Source organism: Zosterops lateralis (genome assembly GCF_965231275.1).
Source record: "Zosterops lateralis genome assembly, chromosome: 1".
NCBI lineage: Eukaryota > Metazoa > Chordata > Aves > Passeriformes > Zosteropidae > Zosterops > Zosterops lateralis.
The window spans coordinates 40,325,797-40,351,066 of record NC_139762.1 but is presented as its reverse complement, the minus strand read 5'-3'; the positions used below and the strand labels follow the sequence as shown (position 1 = coordinate 40,351,066).

General features: G+C 41.1%; 2 protein-coding genes across 5 annotated transcripts in view; one reads left to right on the top strand and one right to left on the bottom strand.

The window, feature by feature from the left end:
• TOP2B (DNA topoisomerase II beta) overlaps positions 1-7,025 on the top strand; it is a 59,460-nt gene extending 52,435 nt beyond the window's left edge. Inside the window, exons 30-36 of one of the 2 annotated variants that reach the window (XM_083862263.1) lie at positions 34-192; positions 973-1,180; positions 1,686-1,765; positions 2,083-2,193; positions 5,356-5,472; positions 6,238-6,335; positions 6,540-7,025. In XM_083862263.1, coding sequence (XP_083718389.1) covers positions 34-192; positions 973-1,180; positions 1,686-1,765; positions 2,083-2,193; positions 5,356-5,472; positions 6,238-6,335; positions 6,540-6,701 — 935 coding nt within the window. In that variant the 3' untranslated portion in view covers positions 6,702-7,025. Of the gene's footprint in view, positions 1-33; positions 193-972; positions 1,181-1,682; positions 1,766-2,082; positions 2,194-5,355; positions 5,473-6,237; positions 6,336-6,539 lie in introns of both variants that reach the window. The other variant, XM_083862262.1, reaches the window with a different exon arrangement.
• Positions 7,026-7,111: 86 nt separating this feature from the next.
• The window catches only part of RARB (retinoic acid receptor beta), a 92,238-nt gene continuing 74,079 nt past the window's right edge, over positions 7,112-25,270 (bottom strand). For all 3 annotated transcript variants that reach the window (XM_083862285.1, XM_083862284.1, XM_083862286.1), the window contains exons 5-8: positions 20,601-20,777; positions 13,066-13,270; positions 11,553-11,711; positions 7,112-8,508 (exon numbers count right to left, since the gene is read on the bottom strand). In XM_083862285.1, coding sequence (XP_083718411.1) covers positions 8,312-8,508; positions 11,553-11,711; positions 13,066-13,270; positions 20,601-20,777 — 738 coding nt within the window. In that variant the 3' untranslated portion in view covers positions 7,112-8,311. The remainder of the gene's footprint in view (positions 8,509-11,552; positions 11,712-13,065; positions 13,271-20,600; positions 20,778-25,270) is intronic.

Here is a 25,270-nt window from a genome sequence, read left to right as displayed (position 1 = left end):
ACTGACTGTAGGAAATGCTTTTACTTTTGACAGGTGCCAGGGTAAGAAGGACACCATCATCTACAAAATCCAGTGCAAAAAAAGTGAAGAAACGAAACCCATGGTCAGATGATGAATCCAAGTCTGAAAGTGATTTAGAAGAAAATGAGCCTGTGATTATTCCAAGAGACTCTCTGCTTAGGAGAGCTGCAGGTACCCAAGATTTTGTGAATGGTGTATTGTTACTGAAAGTTTCAACTACAAACCCACATTTTCCTTTGACCATAGCCTTCATTTAGGACTTCATTTCCTACAGGTATCTTGCATTATATTTTCTTCACTGTGTGAAGAACACTATTAATGTCAAGATCAGGAATTTGTTATGAAAGATTTTGTAACTTGGATCAGAAATCTTGTCCCCCATTCCAAACACTAAAATAGAAATTACTCACAAAACGAGTGAATTATACAAGAAACAGACAAGACAATATTCTTAAAAACAAAAAAATTGCTCTACTGCCAAATAAGGCCTAAAAGGCAACTAAAACATTTTCAAAAAATTCTGAACACTCCATGAAAACCAAGACTGAAAGTCTGGAAAATGTATAAGTATTTAATGGTTTAAAACACCCTCACAAAGTTTTTGGAAAATTAGGAAGACTGTTCAAATGGTGGATTCAAGAAAACTTCAATTGTAAATGAAGGATTCTTATTCCTTAAAAGTGCTGATGCACAATGTCTTCATAATGCCCTTAGCTGAAGGTGTCTGAGCAAGCCACCAGAGGTGTTGGAAATTTGCTAACATCTAAATTATTCTTTATTCTTTTCAGCCCTTTATTCTTCCAAGCTGAAACAAATTTATTATCCACCACTCTTTCATCTTGTGTACTCTGAGGCAGGGATTGTTCACTGACTTCCACTTTGATTTGTATATGTATCTGTGTTATATAACATACAACTCTCCTGAACTGTGTACATGTGTGATTTTCTCAGCTGAGAGGCCCAAGTACACTTTTGACTTCTCAGAAGAAGAAGATGATGCCGATGACGATGATGATGCCAACAACAACAACGATTTGGATGAGCTCAAAGTAAAAGCCTCTCCAGTTACAAATGACAGAGAGGATGAGTTTGTTCCCTCAGACAGTTTAGAAAAAGATGAGTATGACTTCTCCCCAGCCAAATCAAAGCCATCTCCAGAGTAAGTACTATAACTCAGCAGGATTTCTTTATTAATAATTTTTTCAATGCAGAAGTTTCTGAACAAAACTGAGAAACATCAGCCTGTTATTGCTCTACATACACTGTGAAAAATAAAATGTGGAGGAATTCAAGTGTATGTTATCTCAGCCTTGCAACTGACCTAAGCAGGGGTGACTCATGATTTAAAAGATCATATAAAAATAGTTATGATACACTGTCTGTAATATCATCTGTTAAACTACATTTTTAAATATTCTCTGTTTCTGTCTTGTGCTAGTCTGGTATAGAGAACTATTGAAAAAAATGTAATTCTGTTAATTTTAAATGTCTGGAGTTCTTGACTGGATGTCAGTTTTAGGGTTTTGGCTGCTGCAAGCAGATACAAAAGTGCTGGAAATGTTAAAACAGGATTTAAATTTAATATAGATATTATGATGTCCACATACTTCAGTATGTGCCTTATGTAACTCATATAATTCCCTTTTCTTTTTTCTTTTAAGTAGAAAAACATCTCAAGCCAAGAAAAATCAAGATTTTGGGAACATCTTCTCTTTTCCATCTTACTCTCAGAAGACAGATGATGGTGAGCTTGTTTTCACAGTTCTTTTAATTTTTATAGCAAGTATTAATGGGGTATTTTGGGGAGTGGTACACACAAACTTCACCCAGTAGTTACAGGAGAAGGATGTCCACATCCTCCCCCTTTATAAAGGGGAAAAGTGAAAGAAGTTCTGATCTTTAGAGGAACAAAGCTTGTGTCACAGGTAAGGAAGTCACAGTATAGCCATAGCTGCAGCATCACAAACAATTGCTTGAGATTAATTTTTATTGTAATTAATATTGATGTAACTAATATATGCTGTGAATGAATCTTATTCTAAACTTACTCTGTGATTGTAGATACAACAAAATTGGACAGTGATGATGAAGATTCTGCTCCTGTTTTCTCATCATCTTTTGCCCCAAAACAAACAGAGAAAATTCCAAGTAAAACAGTAGCTGCTAAAAAGGGTATGTACAGAATTGGCCTGGAAGCCAATCCTTTTATTTGAAAGTTATCATCTTCACCTTTGCATTGTCTCTTCAGTCTTCAAAGTGGGAACTGCTTTCATTCTTTTTGAACTCCCTGAAATTCAGTAGGGTATGAATTTTCTCCAAATCCTTAATAATATTAATTTGTTTCTTTTCACTGGCTACTTTGTAGCATCAGAACTTGAGATCTTCCAGGTCTGCCTGGAAGATGTTCAGCCTTCAATTAGTTTAACTAATGGGAGGTTTTCAGCTTCAGGGGACAAGTAAAGTGGAGCTTGACACCAGGAGGTGTGGAATATCCCTTGGGTCAGTGGGAGACAGCTGTCTAGACTGTTCCTTCATAACTCCTTGTGCACCTCCAGCCCCTTGCTGGTGTGATGGTGTGAGAAGCAGAAAAGGCCTTGACTGAGACAGCAGCAACAAAATAATCCTGCATTGTCAACATCTCCAGCCCAAGTACAAAACACAGTCCCACACCACCTACAATGAAGAAAACAAACTCTGTCCCAGCCAAAACCAGCATAGAAGGCTTTCAGTTTTTCCTCTTGAATCAGAGAATGAGAGACTCTCCTCAGACTTCAGAGGTATAAATTCTTTCAGTTATTAGTCAGCTTTTAGGACTGTCACCCTGCAGCATTTTTCCCCTGTTATCCTGTGGCCTTTGTTTTTTAAAACTTCTTTTGACCAACTTGCAGCTAAACTTAACATATTAATTCTTCTCTAAAAAAAGGTACCTCAGGGAGATTGACAAGAAAGCAGCCAGTTACAAACAATAGTTAACTTACTCTCTTAAAAATGAGAGAAAAAAATCTTGTTTTCTGTATTAGGCACCAGTGAACTGCAGCATCTTTTCATGCTTTCCCCTATTGCCTTCCTATTTCTAATCTATTTCTTGATGCATTGTGTCCACTCTAATGTATTAACAATTCAAATCAGTGAATTCCTTAATACTTCTCAAACATGTTCAGCTGTTGGTAGAGTTCTGTAGTGCAGTAAATAAAGATTGTATACAGAAATAGCTGATCTCTATTAGAGTAGTTTTTATATTGAATTTCTGTACTGCAGCAAATGCAGGAGAGAACTCTGTGTGCAGGCATGGATGTAATTTAACATTCAGTCTTTCTCCCTCACTGTTTTTTGAGGGTCTGGATGTGGTGAGTTGTCATTAGTCTTGAAACCTTAAAATGCAGCTTTTATCTCTTTCTGAGTTTCTGATTAACCTGTAAACACACAAAATAGATATAAACAGCCTCTCTTTCAAGGAAGAATTAAATCTTTGCCTTCAGAGTAGCTTTAGGGGCACTCTCCTTCTCAGTGCATGGCAACACGACAGGTTGCTTTCACCAGTTTTCATCTCTTCTTTTTTGCCCAGATCAGACATGACCACACTTTCATGATCACAACTGGACAGTCCAGTAATAACCCAGCATGTTTAGTTCATTGGTCATCTGGTACCCTTTTTGTAGTCTCTTTGATTCTAAGTCCATCTTCATGGACTTGGCAGCAACTTCCTAAGAACCCATTTTCTAGTAATGTAATATTCCACCCACTCACCCTCACACTGGGAGTGCTTATTCTGTGTGGCTGAAACGATTGTTTCAGAGTTGTTTGATTTTCTGTGACTTCAGACTCTGATCAATTTGGGATGAAATCTCTTGACCTCTGCTGTTCACTACAGAGGATCAAGAGACAGCTGAACTTTTCCATGACTGTTTGAGCTCTCTGTGGTTTTAGGGCTTTATAGTAAAGCCTAAGGGAAATTTGAAAAGCAGACTTATTCTTGATAAGCAACTGCTCAGCTTGAACAGCCTTAAGATTCTATCAGTGAGATGTACTCTTTACATCACCTGTGGGACTGATACCATACCTGGACTTCCTGCCAAAAACTTGGGCTTCTTGAGAGCTTGTGTACATTAATTGTGCTGCTCACTCTGTTTGTTTCCTGTCATGCTCCTAGTGGAGAGCTTTGCTGAGCTGATTTGCCATCAAGTTACTGTCAAGAGATCCTTCACACTTGTGCAGCCATTAGGGGTGTAAATTAAAGTAGCAGAGGAGAACCCTCCTGTATTTAATACAGAGGGAAGTCAGTGTTCTGGAGTCTATTCCTTTAGCCACCAGATAACAGCTGAGAGGTTTGCTGTCCCTTGGACAGATTTCACAGGAGTTACCCTGTGATATCAGGCTCTGTTTCCAGGTAAGAACAAACCCAGTGTCTGTGTCAGTGTGTCGTACCTCAGTTTCTGCTGTTCAAGGCATCACGACCAAAACACTTGTAAGAGACACTCTCTTGTTCTCCAAACACATTCCCCTTGTGATCCCATAAATGAAATCTGAGTTCTCACAAGCATCCACATTCCTGGTATCTGGAGTGTTTGAACATGTGTCTGAGGCATCTGTGGCTGATAGAGGGTAGGCCAGGTGTGTATCTGAGGTTCCTGCAAGACTCACTCATCTGTAAGTTTATAGAACATGATCTGATGCTCTTAAGGGTCTTTGCTGACCTAAAAGGTTCCATGATTCTATCCCTTGACACCCACTGTGGGAACATTCCAATGGCCTTCTTTTAAAGACAGCCAGATTAATTGTGTAGCACTGTTTGAAATTCTCCAGGAAATGCAGGATGTTCCCTTCCTCTCCTTTCTGCATTTTCTGAAGTTCCTTTTCCCTGAGATTGACAGAAAGCAGTGTCACAGAGACAGAGACACTGCCTCCCAAACTCCTGCAGTAATCCTGGGGAAAGCTGTCCTACAGTCACACCACCCTGAAGGCAAAAATATCACAAGCAGCTGGATTTGTAAACACTGTGATGTATCCAGACACGGTCAAAGTATCCAACCTGGAGGACTTTTGTTGCTGCTTTAGCTACTAGTAACCTGGTTTGTACTCAGAGATGAAACAGTATTCAGCCAAGGACACTGGAATTTACTGGGTGCACCAATTCTTCTCAGAGCAGGACACTGGAAACCTCCTGTTTATTCCACACAATTCTAGCAAAAAAGCGGAAGTATGTTTTTCCCCAAGTGCAGAAATTACTCATCATGTTTTAATGTCTGTCATTTGTGTTATAATTGGAGTATCTAGAACAATTTAACATGTCCAACCAATATGTGAGTTTATTTAGTGTCTTTTAACTTCCAACAGCAAAACTAGATGTGCCCCCTAAGCCTAAAAGAGCTCCCAAGGCCAAGAAGGTGGAAACTGTGAACTCCGATTCCGATTCAGAATTCGGCATTCCAAAGAAGACGGCAGCACCCAAAGGTAGGAGTCACACCTGGGCTCTCTGGAGCACAGGGCTCATATTTATTTTAACACCCAAGCTGAGTTATGAGTACATTGATCACTGGTGGATTACTCAGCCTTTCCTGGGACAAATACAGTGTATTGACCTCTTAACAAACAATGTGTGGACTTTTTATCTGACCTTCACTGTTGGGAATGCTGCACCCCCCACACAGCCACTTCCATTCTGCTGGATATTACTCATTTTTTGATCTCAACTCTTTCCAAGCCAGTAAAATTCTGGCAGTAATTATAGTAAGTAGTGTCTTCTGAGTTTTTAAATCCATTTTTTGGTATCCCACTTCTCAGAGTCCTCACAACACAGCAGAGCAAGCAATGTAATTGGAGGAGTCTGTGAAGGAGGCACCAGTGTTGATGGTTGAGGTTAAAAGTAAATTCATAAATAGTAATGGTGAATTAATCCTGTGTAATCAGTGCAGGAGCTGACCTAGGACTTGTAGTTCTTCAGCAGTGTAGAAGTTGTCTGATCTCATGAAATATGTTCCTGTCAGGGTGAATGGTGACTGTGGAAGAAGTAGAAAAGATTTAAAACTGAGAAAATAAAGAATACTGTAGTATACTGCTGTTGTGAAGAAGCTTGAGTAGTAAACTGGGTTTGAACTTAACATGTAGGCATGCTAAAGTAACTAAGTAACTTCAGTAGGGGGTTTTGATGAAGTCTGGAGTTTATTAAAAAAAACAACAAACCAAAACAATGAAGTTAACTCATAATCTCTGACCTAGGAAAAGGCAGAGGGGCAAAGAAAAGGAAAGCATCTGGTTCAGAAAATGAAGGCGAATACAACCCTGGGAAGAAAACACCCAAGTCCACACCAAGCAAGGTCAGTTCCCTCTAGGCTCTCTTCTTGTAAATAAAACTTCATGGATTACTTTACAGAAAAGTTAAGTTTTTACTGTAAGTTGCTAATATGGTAAAGAGGTACCATTAGCAATTGGATGCTAGAGTGTTTCTTTTTTTCAATTCTGAATGTTAAAATAGAAAATGTACAAAGCATCACAACTGATTTGTGTTTTCTCTTCTAAAGAAATCCAAGAAGGCCTCTTTTGACCAGGATTCTGATGTGGAAATCTTCCAGTCAGGCTTTGCCTCCGAAACTGCCCCAAAGCCACGGACAGGCCGGGCTAGAAAAGAAGTGAAATATTTTGCAGAGTCTGATGAAGATGATGATTTTGATATGTTTAATTAAGTGCCCAAAGAGCACAAAAATGTTTTCCAACAAGTATCTTGTGTTGTCCTTTTGTCCCCTCTGTCGCAAACTTTTGTACATTTGACTTATTTTATGTGATAATGTAATTGATGGTTTTTATTATTGTGTGTAGGCATTTTAACATTTTGTTCTTACACCTACAGTTTTATGCTCTTTTTTACTCATTGAAATGTCATGTATTTGTCTGACTGGCTTGTAGAGATGTTCTAGACAGCTGTGCTAAAGCACATTTTAATTGTCATGGTTGCAAACAGCAAACCTGCTTTTTGAAATGAAGTTTAAACATTAAAAAATGGAAAACTACTGCGTGTGTATGTGTGTGTAAAACATGGTCTAGAGGGAATACTTCTACACAATTTTTAAAATAAATATATTTTATTCTTTGCCAGGAGACTCCATGGAAAAAGGTAAACAGTATATGAACATAGAAAGCATTGTTAAACAATCTCAATGTACAAACAGAGCCAGTGAAAGTACATCACAGACTTGCTAGAATATATATAAAAAAAAAAATCCACTAGTGCTTTAAATGAAACCTAAGAAACTGACACTTTAAATCTGTTAACCATTCTACCACAGTTTCCACTCTGCTTCATGGTGATTTAACAAGGCCAAGAAGGCAGATTCTCTCCTTGTGTCTCTGGAAGTCCTAGCTGTACTTCCCTAGCACCTGGAAGGCTGGAAAGCCCAGCTGATTCCTGGCAGTTGATTCTTAAGGAAATACCCTGGACTCAGCGATTGAAAAGCTGTAAGTGAGTCTGCTGGTTATCATCCCATGAAGTTTCCCTAATGGCTTGTGAACAAGTAAACAAAAACATGGTAACACTGAAAAGTGTTTCTGCCTTGGCGGCTATAGCATTGCTGTCGAAATGGAGCAGGTAATTGTGGAGCTAGGTCACCAGCCAGCTAAGAAACCACTTCTTTAAACTTTAAAGTGACATTAACAGTGGAACAAATGACATCTGAATAACTGATCTGGCAGTTAATGCTGATACCGATACCTCTTCTGCTGGGGCAGTGACGTTTTGTATACTTTGTACAGGGAAGGAGATGCAAACTGAGGGCAGCAAGGACAGGTTTTTGTATTTCAGCTAAATCAGACGGTCCTTTCAACTTCCTTCTCTGGATGTGTACAGTAGTCCATGTCCTGTGGTTGGTATCTTGATCGTTTTAGGTATGAGAGACAAAAGGAAAGCACCAAACATCCAGTATGGAGAGTACAGCCATACATTTGTATGTACAAAGTCATCAGAAATGCAACCAGAATTTGAAGACTGAGATCTGTCTTGTCACCATGCAATATTGAGTGTTCAGAGAAGAAAACAGAAGCTTAACTATTTTTTTTTTTGCATGAAATGGCTGATTTAGAGTTTCAAAAGTTTGCATTTTCTAGTTTTAAGAGTTTAAACAGCAAGGAGTATATATCGATACATATGAAAATTTCTTGGTCCTTGTTGAGTTTATCTATATATATATACATATATAGATATACATTAAGTCCAGAAACTAAGCAGCAGTAAAAATGTTTCTCTTGCTTTTCATCCCTGTACATAAGGTATTAGGAATGTCTGAAGTAGCTGGAAAATGTCTTATTCCACCATAGGGGATTGACTGACACTGCTGTTATCCACTGAACTAGGTGAGATACTGGGACTGTGTTCTGCAGTATTTCCATTTGAGGTTGGTGTCAGTGGTTCATGTCCTTCAGAGTTCTCCAACATTTCCTGAATAAGAGGTGGCATGGATCCAGGAATTTCCATTTTCAATGTAATGACACGTTCTGCACCTTTAAAAAGAAAACACAAAATCCTTCCCATGAGCATGATTCATACAATTTCCTTTCTGTCAGCATTACAGAAGTAATTTCAGGTGTATTTTGTTAATAAATTTGGTATCTCTTTCTAGACTTCTTGCACACAAAGGTGTGCGAGTGAACTGCTTCATGCAGTTCAAGAAGAAGGAGTTAAGTGAGTGGTCCTTAACAAATTAATTCAAACCTATGACAAAGCAACTGATATTTCAATACAGATAAATTGGATAAGCTGCCTATTTTTAAAGGACCCAAAATGGCATTAAACTATACTGAAAAATTAAATTAGGCTGTGATGATATAGATGTCTTTATAAACTGGAATAACATTTAGTCTTTATTCTGTACTGGACCAGCAAAGAATGACAAAAATTCTGTCTATATTAAATAGGTGAGGTGAATCCTGCAAGAGAACTGCAGTGATCTAAGTCAAAACGTTTCCTTCCCATAGAGAAAACTGTGAAATAAGATGCAGAATTTAACCCATAGTTACTTTCTAAAAGAACACATTCAGGCAAAAGGCTACTTTTTGGAGGGGAAGCTGCCTCCTCTATTCTTCTGGCATCTTGTCCTGTGCTAAAGAGCCACCAAAGTGTGCAGGAGCCCCGAGCACTGCTCAGCTCTGCCTTGGCTGTTTGTGTTGGGCTTCTCAGGAGCACCAGGCATTTGTCTGCAGAGGGAGCTCTGCAGGTGTGTGCTGGCAGAATTTAACAAAATTACTCCATCAATCCTGACCACTCAGACTGGGAGCTAAAAACAGCTGGTTTAGGGAGGGGAAAAAAGCCCAGCACAGTCTTGTGGTGTGGTCAGCAGGCAGGGACACAGCACAGCAGGGACACAGCAGCCAAGGCCCTGCTGGACACTGGGCAGGCAGTGCTGAGGGAACCGTGCAACAAGCAATTTATAGCCATAAACCTCAGCAGTCCTGTTGTTCAGGACTCCTGATTAAAAAAAAAAAAAAATACAGAGAAAATAGAAATAGTTTGGTTATTGAAGAACCATTCCAGAAGAGTGATCCTTTGGAAATACTCTGCTTATCCATACTGCTGCAGTGGACATGCTGGAGAGAGCACTGCTCACTCCAGGCTGGAAGGGAGCATTTAAGTGTTTATGCCTCACATAAGGAACATGAAAAAATCATCTACAAAGGCAATGATTGACTTTCCAAGTGATGCTGATTTAAAAGTCTCTTAAATAACTGTAATGGGAGAGATATTAACGCAGAATGATGCTGAGAGCTTCTTTGAAAACCAACTATTGTCAGAACTGTGCTGATGAGCTCAATTTGGCTGTGTTAAACACCCGCTTTCCACTGTAATGTCTGGTGCAATGAAGTGTTAGTGTGGTCAGTGCAGAGCCAGAGAAATTTTTCAGGTTTTGCAAACTTCCAATTTAATCAGGGGATAAGAGAACTCAGAAGATGAGAACTCAGACCTGTCTTGATTCAGTCCCACAAACACTTCACCCCTTAGTTACAATACCTCTAATGCCAGAGGAGACACTCTCAGTGTTTCAGATTCACGCTTTCTTTGGTGTTTGCTTTCAGAGATCAGGTACCATCCAAAGTCATTATCGTCTAATGTACATCTTTTCAAATGAAACTCAAGACCTCCCCACCCCTCCAGGACATCACCATCCTTTGGTATGACTTAGTTCTACTATGAAACATTAATGATATAATTGAAGTTAAATACTTATGTCAGAATGAAAAGAAGCCTTTCTTGTGAATTGAATATAAGGAGTTGTGTACTTGAGGAGCAGGAAGGCTCTGGTAAAGAAGGAAGGAAGTGGAAATGGATTTCCCACAAGTACAAACAGTGCAACAAAAGGGCTCCCCTAAATGCTTTTATAGCTCAATACTGCTCTAAGTTTATTTTGTAGATTCAGTTGGATGGAGCTTGTTTTACTTGAGGGTAGATTTCAAGCTTTAGCTAACCTGGTAAGTGGTTCTTTTTTAGGATTCTTTTGCTTCCAGCTCTGGTATCTCCCTTCCAAGTTACTTCTTTTGGTTCTAATCAATCCAATTAAATTGCTCACTTCTTTTTACAAAGATAGCTATAACTAAATCTTTTAACTTGAATTTCTATTGTTTGAAGTGGAGCAGTTAAGGTTTAAATTTAAAACAAGTGTATTTAGTTGAGTGAATTAACTACTGTTTTTTTTTTTCCCCTGAGTCTTCCCCCAAACCATGTCAAATGAAATCAGGAATCTTCGCAAAAGCACAAATCCAACCTACACAGGTACCTGTACACACAGGCTCGTGTGCCTGCTTATCTATCAGGGGTAGCAAATCTGTTGTTCAGTAAGCAGAGCAAGAAAGTGAAAGTGGATCAGCCACTGTAAGAATAAGGATTGTTGCACTTTAGACTCTGTTTTCAGACTGGTACATTGGGGAACCTGCTCTGGTCAAATGAAAGCATTCAGCTACATCTGTGCTTTAGAGAATGTGTGACAGTGCTTAGACCACAAATTGCACAAGATCAATCCAGCACATACAAGACTGCATAAAACGTTACAACTGATCCATGTTTAGGTATGGTTAGTTTGGATTAGAGGGGCTGAATCTCCAAAATGCTGTTTCAAATTGGTTTTAAATCTCCAACACCTCAAATCACAGTTTAGGGGAATTTTGGTTGCACAAGTTCTTTCTGCAGTCTGTAACCAGACTGTTTTCTAAAAGCCATTGATGATACAAAGCACATGTTTATCTGAACTCCCTTGTAAACATTAACAAAGGTTTTATCTGGTCCTAAAATTACTAACAAAGACTTCATGCTAATGATTTGCTAAGCCACTTGCACCTACAACATCTTTTTCACTATCAGTTGCATGGAGAATGGAGCACCATGCATGTTTAAAGCAGAGCAAATTTCAAAGCAGGATTTACGTAAAGAAGCCGGGAAGAATAAAGTCACAAGGACCTTTCTTAGATCTGTTTAAAAAAATAACAACCCAGGTGTCTAGGCCAGTTCCTCTGAAATGCAACTCTGCCACTCCTGCTGTTTCTGGGAGAAACTGTACCTTTTGCACTGATGCTACGAAGATCCGTGATTTTCATTAAGATCTTTGGGAACATATGAGGCTTGTTGGGTCGTCTCTTTCGGATATAAATTTTCAGTGCTTCAAGCAAGGGTTCCTGAAGCTTATCCACTTTCATTGGTTCTTCAAGGTCCTGGCGATCTGTAGAAAAGTATCATATCACTCATATGATTTTAAGTGTTTATTAATTTTAAATATTTATTTTTTAAAATACACCCCAAATCACAGAATCTCCTCTGTGCTCTTGATTAGAACTCCATGAATTTCCTTCTCTGCTAAACAATGCACACTCTGTAGTGAGTGTTCCATAGGAAGAGGTTAAAAAACCACAGCTTTCTGAAACTTGGATTGATTTTTTTTTTCCTTTGTGACTGGAAAGGTTTGTCATGTGGGTGGTCAAGAATTACCACTTTGCTCTTGTGCCTCCCTCTCCAAGGGGAAAACACCTTGCTGCAAACAATATTTTGGACTTAATTTCGTATGTGTCACTGATAGGCTACCCAGGTACATAGAGGTTACAGCTGTTTTTTATTACCACTACTACAGTAAAGTGACTTACCATCAGGGATCAGCAGATGGCAGTGCTGGCTTGAGTGACAACAAATGCCACTCTGCACCCAACACACCAGTCACATTTCAATGACATCCAGGAGCCCATCAATGCTTTTAATGGGTTAGGGTTAAAACCACGTAAAATAGGAATGATTTTGTACTAAAGGGCCACTGCCAACAGAGACTGACTCTTGTGTTCCAAACACTCACTACTAGCACCCAGTTTGTGTTTCAACAAAATGGCCCAGCTAAACAAGGTGTGTTTCCATTGCTAATTCAGATTTTGCCAAGGAGGAGAGAGACCAAGTGATTAAACCAACAGAAATTTACAGATGATTTTGGAAATTCTCTGAGACTTCACTTTTTGTATTTTAAGCCTATGATTTTAATTGACAGTCACCCTTTCGAGTTCCCTTCAGCCCCAGTTTGGAAGGATAACACTTTTTTTTTGCTAAACAAAGTTATCACCAGTGGCTTCCATGTGCCTGAAACCAATGCAGATGCACACAATTATATTTGTGAGTAAAAGCTGTGTAATTGGGCATCTTGCTGTAAGAAAGCTCATTCATGCAGGTACCCATACACTGCTTAGCAAAAACACAGCAGGAACAGCAGGACCTGATCTCCAGAGGTCCCTTCCAACTCCAACCATTCTGTGAGGAATCTCAATGCCTGTTGTCAGGCAAACAATAGGATTGGTTGTTTGTCAGAATGATTCCAGTATTTTTTTTTTCAAATTATCAATAATGAAACCAGTAACTATCACCAGTGGAAAGCAAACCTTAAGTAGCTTATATAATACATATAATAATGTTATAAATATATAAAAATACATATAAATATATATATAATACGTTTAAGTAAAGGAAAGCAAAACAAGTAGAACATAAATGAAGACATGTCTGTCCTTTAGAAATACATTAGAGTTCATGCTGTACTGTACCTCCACAGATTAGGCAGATGGCACTAAGGAGACCTGTTTCTGTATCATCCATTTCCAAAGGCAGGAGCTGGTTGGCAAATGTGAACACGAGATCGGTCAGCGGGCCAAATCCGGCGTTGTGCATCTGAGTTCGGTTTAGGGTAAGGCCATCTGAAAAGGTCATGGTGTCTTGTTCTGGTGTGTATCTTGTGCAAATTCTAAGGATCTGTGGAAAAAAAAAAGAAAAATGGAATCTGAAGAATTTAATCCATGAGAGGTTTGTGGCATTTTCTCAGTGCAGTGAATGACTCAGTGGAACTCCAGCACTTGGCCACGTCAGAACAATCTGAAAACTAACTCCAGTTTGTGCAGTTCTAGCAGCACAAAAACTTTCAGGTACAACATAATATTGTGTATTCCTTGTAACACAAACCTAAGAACAGAAATTTCTCCCTAGTTATGAAATAATCAAAACTTTGGACCAACTCTCATCACTCAGGTCACCAACCTGAGTGATATCCATAGAACCAGGTCTTTCATTAGTCTGTCACCTGCACCTAACTACAAAATGTGATGGATCTGATGAGCTGCTGATCTGACCCAACAAGATCCTGAAAGCATCTCACCTCTTTGAACAAAGGCACATCTCACTGATTTTGGGGATCACTTTTGCACGGTAGCACTTCCCTGGGTCGTGTCTTTGACAAGGACAATGTTGGTCTGCAGAACCTTGTAGGAGTGAGTGTGGACAGCTGTGAGCTGCTGAAGAGACAGAATTTTGGGCTGCCTTTCCCTTTTCTGCAAGAGCAGACAGGCAAACACTGCTAAGGGGACAAAGCCCTCCATCTCCCCTGCAGCTGCAGGTAGGGTCTCCTTGGAGCACTGCTCGCTTTGTCAGCCTGGGAGTTTGCACCCAGTGGAATACCAAACTTTGCACCTACAAATGACAGCACACATGACTGCTGGTAGCCTGGCCAGTGGTCTGAGGAGCTGGCCCAGCTTTTCTTCTTTGATGGTAGTCATTTACTTCTGTGTGCTCTTATACCAAACCTCCTCACCAGCCCGTTGGCTTCCAGCCTTCCTGCAGGCTCTGGCGCCTCCCTCTGCGGGGCCCCAGCGGTGGCAGCCCCTGCCTGCCTGGTGCGAAGCTGCTGACAGCGTCGCTCATTCCTGTGCACGCCCAGGCAGTGTTGGCTTTGGCAAGTTCGCCTGTACCGACAGCCACCCAGTGCTGACCCCAGATGAAAGAGCCTTCCAGGGGAGGATGGGGATTCACACCTCTAACTGGACACGGAGGAATGCAAAACACATGAATAAAACACCGAGGATGCTCTGCATTTTGTTAGTAAATGCCTCTGGGGTAAGGGCAGCGTCAAGAGCGCTGTCACAGCGGAGGTGGCAGCACGGCCAGAGAGGGAGTGTGTGCGTGAATGCCTCTTGGAGCACGCCCAGGATGTGTCCCATGATAGACTCTTTGTGCCACAGGATCATTTGTACAGCTGCAATTAATGAACACGGCCTTAAGGACCAAATAAAAGAGATGTCCATCATGTTGATATATTTCTGTTATGTATATCAATGCTTAATGTTTAAAATAATCAGAGGTGGGAGAGGGCTTATGCCTAAACTAAACTGAACTAAACCCCTCCCGAAGTCAGGCTGATTAGCTGAGCTAAGATTACAGCTGTGTTTTTTCAGGGTTTGACTGTATTTATTTCCCATCCTACTTGGTTTTAAAGATACAACAAGAAAGATTTACATGACTATAAGAGAGCACTGGGAGAATGTAATTACTCCTATAGCTGCTGAGGCTCTGAGACAGAGGCCCCAACACATGGCAGCTGACCAGTCTGGGCTTGGTTCTCCCACTTTCATCTCTGCCTGGCAACACTGCTCCAAATAAGCAGGGAGGAGAATGAGGAGAACATGGTCTGTAAGACACCTATAGGGAAGCTTTTATTTCTCTTCTTCAGTTCCTTGGAAAGAGAACAGGGTGTATTTCTGCAGATGGATCTTCAACTATTTTCTATCTCAGCAATAATCTTATCTCACATTGTGGGTATACACTGAAGCACTGAAACTTTGTGTGGTTGGACAGGCATGTTTGACATTGTTGCCTTACCCCTGAAATAGAGTAAGTTCTTGAAATTACTTAAATCAATGACTAAGAGAGGCACAAATACAAACATACAGCACATTAATTCCTCAGTGACTACAAACTCCCCATAATACATGTAATCTTAAAGGCTGCTTGTTACTAGGTTTTATGTAGTAGCCAATATATTGTTCAGGATCATTACAAAAAATGAACATTATAAAGCACAGCACCCTGTCAGTAAGAGGCAGCATCTTGGAACTGCCAGTAACCACTGGCCATGCTCTTCCCTGAAGTTCACAGTGGCTTGCTCTTCTAAATTATTAAAAGATTGTATAGAAAGGAGAAGAAACATGGGGAATATCTGGTGTTCAAGAAAACGAAGGTTCAAAAGCTACATATCTACTGTGACACCCAAGAGCTGCTTGGTTCACTTCTCTGATGGAATGCAAGAGGAACTGGATGCAGCTCTTCCCACCTGCACAGACGGCAGCTGCCTTCCAGTAAGGGTGCATGTCTGAAGAAGATCAGGTATCCAACTTTGGGAAGAACAAGGCTCTGAACATCTTACCTGGTACTGCTTTTCCCTTAGCTCAGGGAAGGCTAATGGAGAGCCTTTCACTCCAGTGCTGTTTTAGTTGGTAAGCCTTAGCAAGGAGAGCTCCTCCCTGCACAGCCTCAGGACTCCCTTCTCCACAAATGAGCAGAGCAGGATTGGGAGCTTAATTGGGCAATGCCATGGCAGCTTCCCCAGCACTGCCCAAGCAGGGCTGACAGATATGGATACCCCAGATTCTCCCTCAGAGGGCAGGTCTGGACACCAGCTGCCACAGAGATCCCTGCCCAGAGGGACTGAGGTGCCCTGGAGTGATCTTCCCCAAGAGCCCAGAGGCTGAACATACACCTGCCACCGTACACCAGGCTGCTGCCTGCCTCGCAGCAAAGCTCCCTGTGCTTGTTCCCTGGTGCCACAAGCAGCACTGTGTTTGGGGCATCATAGGAGAGCTCAGCAAAGAGACCCCCAGGGCTAACACAGAGGAAGAACTTCCAGGCTGGATCCTCGTCAGGAACAAATTTGGGGTGAAGTTACTCAGCCTCAAGCCAACCCCTGGGCGCACGCACAGAAAGGGACCTGCTGGGGGCTTCCAAAATTTATAATTAAAACATGAAGTTGTGTAGGATTTAGCTACTTCCAGGCTTAGGCAGCAAGTAGGACAGGTTTTTGTTAAAGGCAGCCTGCAGGCCTTCATACCCCAGGTGCTGCACCAGCCGTCAACTGGAGGAGCCTGCAGCGGCTCCACTGGGCACTGGCACAGTTGAAGATCAACTATGTGTTTTCAGCAATGCACTTAGCTTGACTGCAGCAATCAGGTCTCAGGTTTCCTCTGCATTCCTTTGACATTATCCCACAACACGCTGTTATTAAACTCCAGGACAGATCATTTGAAATGGTGTTTTTCTTTTCTTTTCTTTTTTTCTTTTTTTCTCTTTTTTTAATTTCTGTCCTTCATCAAGATCTGTGAAACGCCATGGATATTGCTGATCATTGCTAAACTGTTCTTGGGCAAATTTCCAGTGTCAAAGTAAAGCTGATTTCAAGCTCATATTCACTGAAGAACATATGGGAAACATCAGCACTTCAAAATAAGAAATCACGGTATCTTTCGCCATTTTAAACTGAACTCTTAATGTCCTCAGTGTTGTTTAGATTTTGCAACCAAGCCAAGTATTTTAGTTGTCACTCTGCTCTTAAATGCCACTTGCAGCCATAAATATGGTTTTTCCTCATTATTAAAGGGCCCTTTGTTTTAAGGAATATTTATACATTAAAGCATTAGTGATTCTTATGAGCCCATCATAAAGTGCAAAGCAAAAACCCTACCAAAGGCACAAAACCAAAGTCACCCAGAAAGCTGCATTTATAACATTGTTGCTACCACAGAATCGTTAGTCATTTTAAACAGATTAGGTAGGGCAAGCTTGGCTTAGTTTTTAACAAATCCTGTCGATTTTAAGGAAAATTTTAAAGAAACTACCTGCCTCAGTTGGCTGGGACAATTCCCTGAGAGGAGAAACCCAGGCAGGTGACTCTGAAACAATGATGCCCCATGGTGCTGCCAAACCCTATCAGCACAGGGTGTTCTGCCTGGCATTAACGCACAGGGGCTTACAACAGAAAGCAAAATTTACATCATTAAGGATTAACATTCAAGGACTTCTCAAGTTTTTATCCATTGGATTTAAGACAGACTGGACTCTGGATTCTTTCCACATTTGTCTTGCCAGAGCTCAGCAAGGCTGGGGATGCCTGGCTGCTGCTGGGCCAGTGTACCAGCAAACAGAAGCACTCACTTTTACAAGGGTTATTGACTGAATTTTAATAATATTTTTCCCTAAAACTTTTGGTACCAGACAAGATATAAATTTCACGATCCTCAGTTGGCGCCTCAAGCTGTCTCAGGAAGCTTGATGTTTTTTCCCTTCCAGAGTTAGTGTTTGTTTGTACATAAAACAATTCTTTGGCCCATACCCATCGGAGTTTACTGAGCTCCTGGCACCATTTCCTTTATCAGCCTGTTTAAGAAGGGCTTAAGCATCTACAGCCACAGGAACCAATTTAGCAGAGACCTTGGCAGGTCCTATAAATGCCTAAGCCTCTCCATAGCTGGTGCTGAAGTGCAGGCAGGCAGTGAAGCTGGGGTCCTGCTGGCAGGGAAGCCTGGCCACCCTACCTGGGAGTCCCATGCTGCTCCTCCCACATGCTGTGGCTCTGGGAACGTGTCCAGGGCATGGCAGAGCAGCAGGATCATGAGGGCACACTGCTGAGGCTCCTGGCACTGCTCAGCAGAGCTCACACAGCAGCCACTGGGTGCTTGGTGCAGCAGGAGGGGCAACAGCACTCACTCTGCATCTCAAGGCACAACAAAATGAAACGTTTGAAACACTCATAACTAGGACAATTGGCTTGTTGGGGAGGGGGAGAATATGTGTTATTAAAACTGCTCCAGTACTCATGTTCAGCTTAAATAAAGATAGAGAGCAGCACTGCAATTCTGATTATGTGCAGGTGATGGGGGTTTAATGGGTACAGCATTTCACAGGCGGCGCGCACCCTACGCATTACCGTGTCATGGTAATTATCCCATTTTCTTTTTAAGCAGCACATAAAATAGTCACATAAAGCTTGTGTAAATGTCACACAGGAAAGTCAGGACTATTTGCCATGCCGTATCTGTTCCTGGGTTTGGAAAAGCCTCAGCTCCTCCCAGCTGCAGGCTCCTGTGGTGCTGGCTATGCCCTGCTCACTCAGATGTGTCACTTTCTCTGGCTTTGTGAAAAAATAAAAAACAGAGTGAGCAGGTGATCTGGAATGACAAGCCTCAATAAAGCTTATAAGTAGAGCTTGAAGGTTGCCAATGGCCACAAAGTAAAAGTGGTGAATCGTATTAAAGAATCAACTTTTCTATCCATTAATTAGTTGAAATAAAGTCACCATTTACTACCTGCTTCATTCTCTTTTTCTAATCTGGCAACTAGGCTTTTATTTAATTGCTTTGATCAAAGTGCCTTTATCAAGGCATTTCAGATAAAACCCCTATCAAAAAGAGTCCCCTCAGTTTTTGAGCCAGTGTTGGCAATGGCAGCACTGAGTGGAGCTGCTGCAGGGACCTTGTGCAACAGGGGCTGTGCCTGTTCCCAGGGCATGCTCCCACTGCTCATCCTAACAAAGATCACCAGGAGCTCACAGGATTACAGAATTAGGGTATTTGTTATCCACCAACTATGGAGCCAAGGCATGTCACAAACAAACACGGTGGCAGTTTAAGGGCTGAAGTTTTAGGGGTAAAAAGTTTAGATGTGCACATTCTTGCCACATCCTGGCTCCTCCCCAGCTTTTTTGTGTAGTTTCCATATTAACTATTTGTTACAGGTTATAGCAGTACAGCACAAAGCAGTTCCCATCCCCTACTGCTGGCAGAATACACTTGAGGCAACGCTGCAGTTTTTTGATCACCATCTGCCTCTCGTGTAAGGGGAACATAACAGAATCTGATCAGGACAGAGCTGGTGATGACAGGCGTGCAATCGGTAACGAATGGCCCTGCCCCACGGAGGGACACTCTCAGTAACAATGAGATGGCTGAGTCTGAATGAGTGCCTGGATTAAGGGAACAACAAGAGGTGACTCTCAAGCATGGCAGGGCAACCTCAACCTTCCCTTTTTCTATAGGCCAAAGAATGATACCCCTTCCCCTCTCCTACCCCTCTTCCTCCTTCATCAATGTCCTCTTGATGCGATTCTTCCAAATAGCTTTTGACAAAACAAGAGGAAAAGGTCACAGCAGTTAACGTCCTCCCCAACATGATCCTGTTTGAAGCAATGCACTTTTAGAAATTCCAAGATTAATTACTTCAACTTCAGCTTCCCTAGTTTAAACTCCTGTGTCATGACAAAAAATATACCTACAGTAGCTATTCTACAGTGCAATTCTAGACTGGCCATGCTTGGCTCAATGAGCACCTGAAGGTTTGTGCTCAGAATGAAACCTTTAAAATATGTTTACGTTGAACATACTGTTTTACTGCAAGTTATTGCTACAACCAATAATACGAAGCATATTTGCCACTAAAAGCCTGAAGACCTCTAAGGTCTTGATAAAAAAATGCTGAGATCCCAGAGGGCTCCTCTGAAGGTCAGCATGACAGAAACAACCAAAGACAAAAGGAGGGAAGACAGCTTGCCTTGACATAGTGGCAAAGCAAGGTCTGGAGAAAAACTCCCCGCCCACCTGCACAATTCCCTCCTGCAGGTTGTATGTTTGCCTATTTAAAATTAAATTACATTTAACTAAATCGTTACTGAGTTGGCCACTTCCACAGATCCCTGCAGCACTGGAGAAAGCAGGGGATATGGGTGCTATATCTACATCCATAGAGGCTTGCATCTGACAGGTTCCAGGCACACCAGCTTCCCCTCTAAAACCTGAAAAACGCTAATTCAAAAAACTTGTGTCTTGTTCCTTAAATTCCATCATGACCACAGGTACAGCATGTTCCTAAACCATTACAGAGTGTACTGTCTCTCTAGGTATCCTTTATGCATAGGACTATGCAGAGGGAGGAGGAAGGATGAAGGAGGAAGGAAGGAGAAACAGGTCTCTCTTCAGGTTAACAGTAAAGAAAATTTTCCCAAGTTACACACACCAGAATACCAAAATGAGCCCTTTTTATTGAAACCCATGAAGTGTAAGGACTTATTTTGAGAAGTATGCTCATCCTCCAAAGCATACCTCTGTAGGTGTGCTGGAGTCATCTTCTGACCACACCAGACTACCCAGTAAGTTCAATTTTACAACAATAAGGTCAGGGCCATATTTCACCCCCCTCTTCCTGTCAGTTACAGTAAAAAGAAGAATAGAAAACACATTAGTAGGAGAACAATGATGTTAAAAATACATACCAGTATATCCAGGCAGGCTGCTTTGAGTAGAGTTATTTGGTCTGCAATGGTCAAACTTGTAAAGCCTGGCAATCGCTTTGCAAATTCCACTATTTTAATAATGCACTTCGTTGCAAGTTCACTGAATTTGTCCCAAAGCCCAAGGTCCAGTCGAACCCGATGATCTGCGCTGGAGTTCTGGAAAGACAGACAGAGGTACCATAAATCAACAACGTCCCTTTCAGTAAGCGGTTTTCAAGGGAAGGAAACAACAGCCACGTTTTCCTTCCAGAAGTACTTTCTATTAACATTCCAGGCATTTTCTGCAGCTTGCTGTTGGGATGATGCTGCTTTTAAACTTGGATTAATCGCCTGAAAATTCCTTGGATACTTCTCTGTTACTTATGATTGCAGAGGCCATCTGTACAAGGAATACAAATGAACTTAAACATTTCCAAATGCCACCCTCATTATTCTTCCTTGCCATTATATAATAAGTGCATTGAGAAAGACAATTTACAGTTGTACCCCAGAAAACATAAATGAACAGTGGAACAAGAATATTGGGTCCTCCTCTGGAAAAAGCAGCACAACATTTGGAACATAGTTTCACATACTTAAGGTCTTAGAAAATTAGTTCTGCTTAATTTCTCTGCTCTGTGACTCTGCCACAGCTTTCTGAAGCTACAGTCTCCCATGACTTACAGAGCATTTATTTACATGATGTTAAGGAAAATCCCATGTGCCTTGATGAATGCTACGTGCTCATTTGATGGTACAACCAACATACACCCTCACTGCTGGAAGTGTGACAAGGACATTCTGGTGAGATCTTTCAGGGACTCCTTACAATGCATTCACCTATCTCAATCCAAGTGTCCATCATTTTCTAGAGTGCATAGGAAACTTGTGTTAAGTTTGTGATCAAATTCACATTTTCATACATTTGGAACAACCACATAACCCTTGAAAAAAAGCTGAACATGTCAGCCAAGAATCATTTGACTCAAAATCTACTGTGACACATTTGATGTGAGCCCACCAACACTGGGTGTCATGAGAAGACCTGTTGAGTCCATTCCAATGCACCCAGGATTCTCATAGAGTGACAAGAAACACTATGTAATAACAGAGCCCTGAAATACCCAAATCTCCTCTCCTTCTGCCCTCATATGCAATGTATTGCCAGCACTTGATCCAATGTTATTTAAAATGCAGACAGTGTGATGGTGTCCCCAGTCCCCTATTTCTTAAACCACCAAGTGTAGTGTGCATTGCAGCTGCCTTCAGCATCTGGGGGATCTCCTCTTCACTGCAGGAGGAATTTTACCTATAAAAATATGCTCAGGCAGTGGCTTTCTTACCAGCTGCAGAGGAAGCTCACGTGATCAGCTGCCTTAGTCTCAGCTGGTTGAAGTTAAAATGTTAAATTAACTTTAAAATTAAAGTTAAATGAGCAAAGTCTCAACTAAAAGTCTAACAGACATGGCAGATTAAATAGCCATCAAAAAGCATTCAAATTACACAGATCATACTTCCTTGGAGGAAAAATTTCCAGTGAGCCTGCCACCAACACTGCTGATGGTGAGGACGTCCACCTCCTAGAAAATCAGTGAAGCCATTATCTTGTCAGCTTTCTTTGGTTCATGGGAAGGACACAGGGCTGGAAGAGGTTGGTGAGGGAATGTGGAGTGAGCTCAGATTGGCTGTGACGCTCTGGACCCCATCCTGGTGCTGCCTTCACAAGACACCACCACCATCATCAGTCACAAAGGGCAAAGTCCTGACAGGTCCCCAGGGCGCCACCAGCCTGACATTCACCCTCGCTTGGAACAGCGTGGAGATTTGAGCCAGGAATATTTACATTAGGGCTCTAATTGCAAAAAATACACCATGCTGAGCAGTCCTAAGAGCATGCGTGCTCTTTCCTGCTACCTCTCTCTTTAGGGGATAATTAATTCATTTCATCATTTCTATTTGAATTTTTATTCTGGGAACTTCCTCTATTTTGTTTTGTTGGTTTTTTTTAAATGACAGAAGAAAGATAGAAGAAAATGTCTTTATAATGCTAAACCTAAAGAATTGCCTTCAAAATAGTCCAAAACTAATGAGTTAACAGTCATTGTAATGCCCTTTGAAACATTTCTTTTGGCTACTGGAGTATGCATCCTTCAGATTTATTTTATTTCATCCTCAAGGACCTTGGTGAAATACAGTACATTGGAGGAAAAATAAGATCAAGATGTGCAGTCATTCAGGCTGTAATTAAATTTAATAGGCAGTTTATCCAGTTCATAGAAAGATGGCATAGCAGAGAGCTACACAAAGCAGAGCCTAAAGCAGGAAATCATTTTACAATAGGGTATCCATCTGGAAAAAAAGACGTTGCGTGAAACCAGCAAGTGTGAACGAAATCTTCATCAGTATCATATGAGGTTACTTTATCATGCTGCAGTGCCAGCAATGGAAAGTTTGACGTGTCTTCTATTAGGAGTAATGCACAGCCCTTGTAACAAATGTAAATCTAGCTCTCTATTATGCAAACTGAAGAGAAGGAGCAGTTAATAAAATACAAAATAACCAGGTGTTTTATTATGCCAGGTGCCAGATCTCTCAGTGTTGGAGCTAATGTGGTTTTACACGTTATCTTTGAGATGCTACACTCTATCTGTTTTAATATTCCATTTGTTAATGAATGTCAACACAAGTGTCACAGGAAAAAGAGATGGATTTTTAGCAGCATTTCTCAGTATTTAAAAACCAAAACTGACTCAATATCAATGTATAGGCTGAACAATAAAACATGAGGTTAAAACTATGCACAATAGAAACAAAAACTCTGATTAAATTTGCCTGGAGATCTGCTCTATCCATGCTGTGAAAAAGATGCAGACGCTCTGACTTTTCCTGAATATTTTAATGAAGAGGGTTTTTGGGTGTCTTTTTCAGGAGCAGTCTCACATGTTTTTCAGGCCTATGCACCAGTGCACATATGGTGGAACAATACTGTAATGCACCCTAGTGGCATCTTTATCAGTGGAAAAGCCCAACCTTGCTATGAAATCCAATTAAACAGCCATTTTTGCCACATAAATTGATCCCATTTTTTCCATCATTTTTGTTTTTTCATTGCAGGCTGCTCTGTCTCCACATTAACAATATGGGATGAGGTACTCACAGAAACATACACAGCAACAGAATCCCTACTGTCTTTAAAATCCACTTTACAAAGGAAACAAGGCTCACAGGGGCACTCTGCCCTAATCAGGAGCACTCATGATGCTTCTTTAGTAAAAGCAGCAATGCACTCCAGCTCCAGCAAGCTCACTGAGGACCACAGCACATGTCCCTGCTCTGTCCCAGTATCAGGAGATACACATATATTGTATCTATACATACATATATATATATATATATATATATATTCCTCTGCATTGGCACAGAACAATAGCTGTGTAACCTCTAAGTGCAGCACTTACAAAGAACAAAATGCTGCCAAGATGTGGAATCTCTTCACTTCCAGCCAGCCAAGAGCAACCCAGTAGAATATGCAGCAAGGGTCTGCAAAGCCAAAATTGTTTTTTGTTTTATCCTCCCTTTATCACAAGGCTGGATGTAACACATAATACCAGTCTCAAGGGACAAGCAGTATAGTTATTACACTCAATTATCCTATAAAGTATGACATCTCCAGAGAAATTACTCAGGCACTGTCTCTTACCTGGATGACAGTAATAAAACAGATCTGTTTATGATGGACTTTTGGAATCCATTACATTTAAATAGCTTGCTGATTCTCATCATTGGTAGAACTGTACTTGTCACTGCCCACCAAATGCAATTGTTAAGTCAAATGACCCAGGGAATTTAATGCAAGTGCTATTCTCCCACTACTTTAAGCAGACTTCTACTAACTATGCAAAGTATGGGGTCACTTTTTAAAGAGCAAATGGATATAAAAGAAGGTAATTGAAAATGCTTCTCCAAAACAGTTTTTAACAGGTGAAAACACACAATGGAGGCAGGAGGGGACACCGCCATGTAACCTTTCCCTCTGGGAAATGCAGGCTGCAGTGCTCAAGAGTGAGAGGAGCCAGATACACAATTCAAATGCCTGAACCAATTTATTTGTTTTTACTGTATCTCTGTAAGGTCTTTTTAATGTTACGTCTTATACTTAAAATTCTTTGCTCTTTTTAGCACTCAGGGCTGTTCTTGCAGAAGTTTCTTCCCTCCACCACCCCTGTCAGTACACAAGTACAAGGCTCACAACATTCAAGGGAATCCACATTGGTTAAAAACACTCACTTCTCACCTCTCATTTAGAGAATTAAATTAAAAACTCCCAGGTTATAAAAGCAATCTGTGTGCTCTGTAGTGTGAGCACACCATGCTTCATGACTGACAGCACGCAGAACCAAGCATAAAAGCAGGACTGGGGGCAATCTTCTACCTGTACTATTGTTACTATCAAGAAAAACAGAGTGGCATAGGCTTCTAGCTCCCCTTGGACACAGCACTTAGAAAAAGGGCTTTGTGCTTCTTTGTTTTTTTGGTTTCTACTTCAAGTGTCTCAGATTGCTGTCGGAGCCCTGCCGCTTGATCAGCAGCTGGTGATGGTGTCCAGGCACCAGAGCTGTGCTCTTGTGACCAGCACACACAGCTTCCACATCTCAGATCCTCCTGTATCC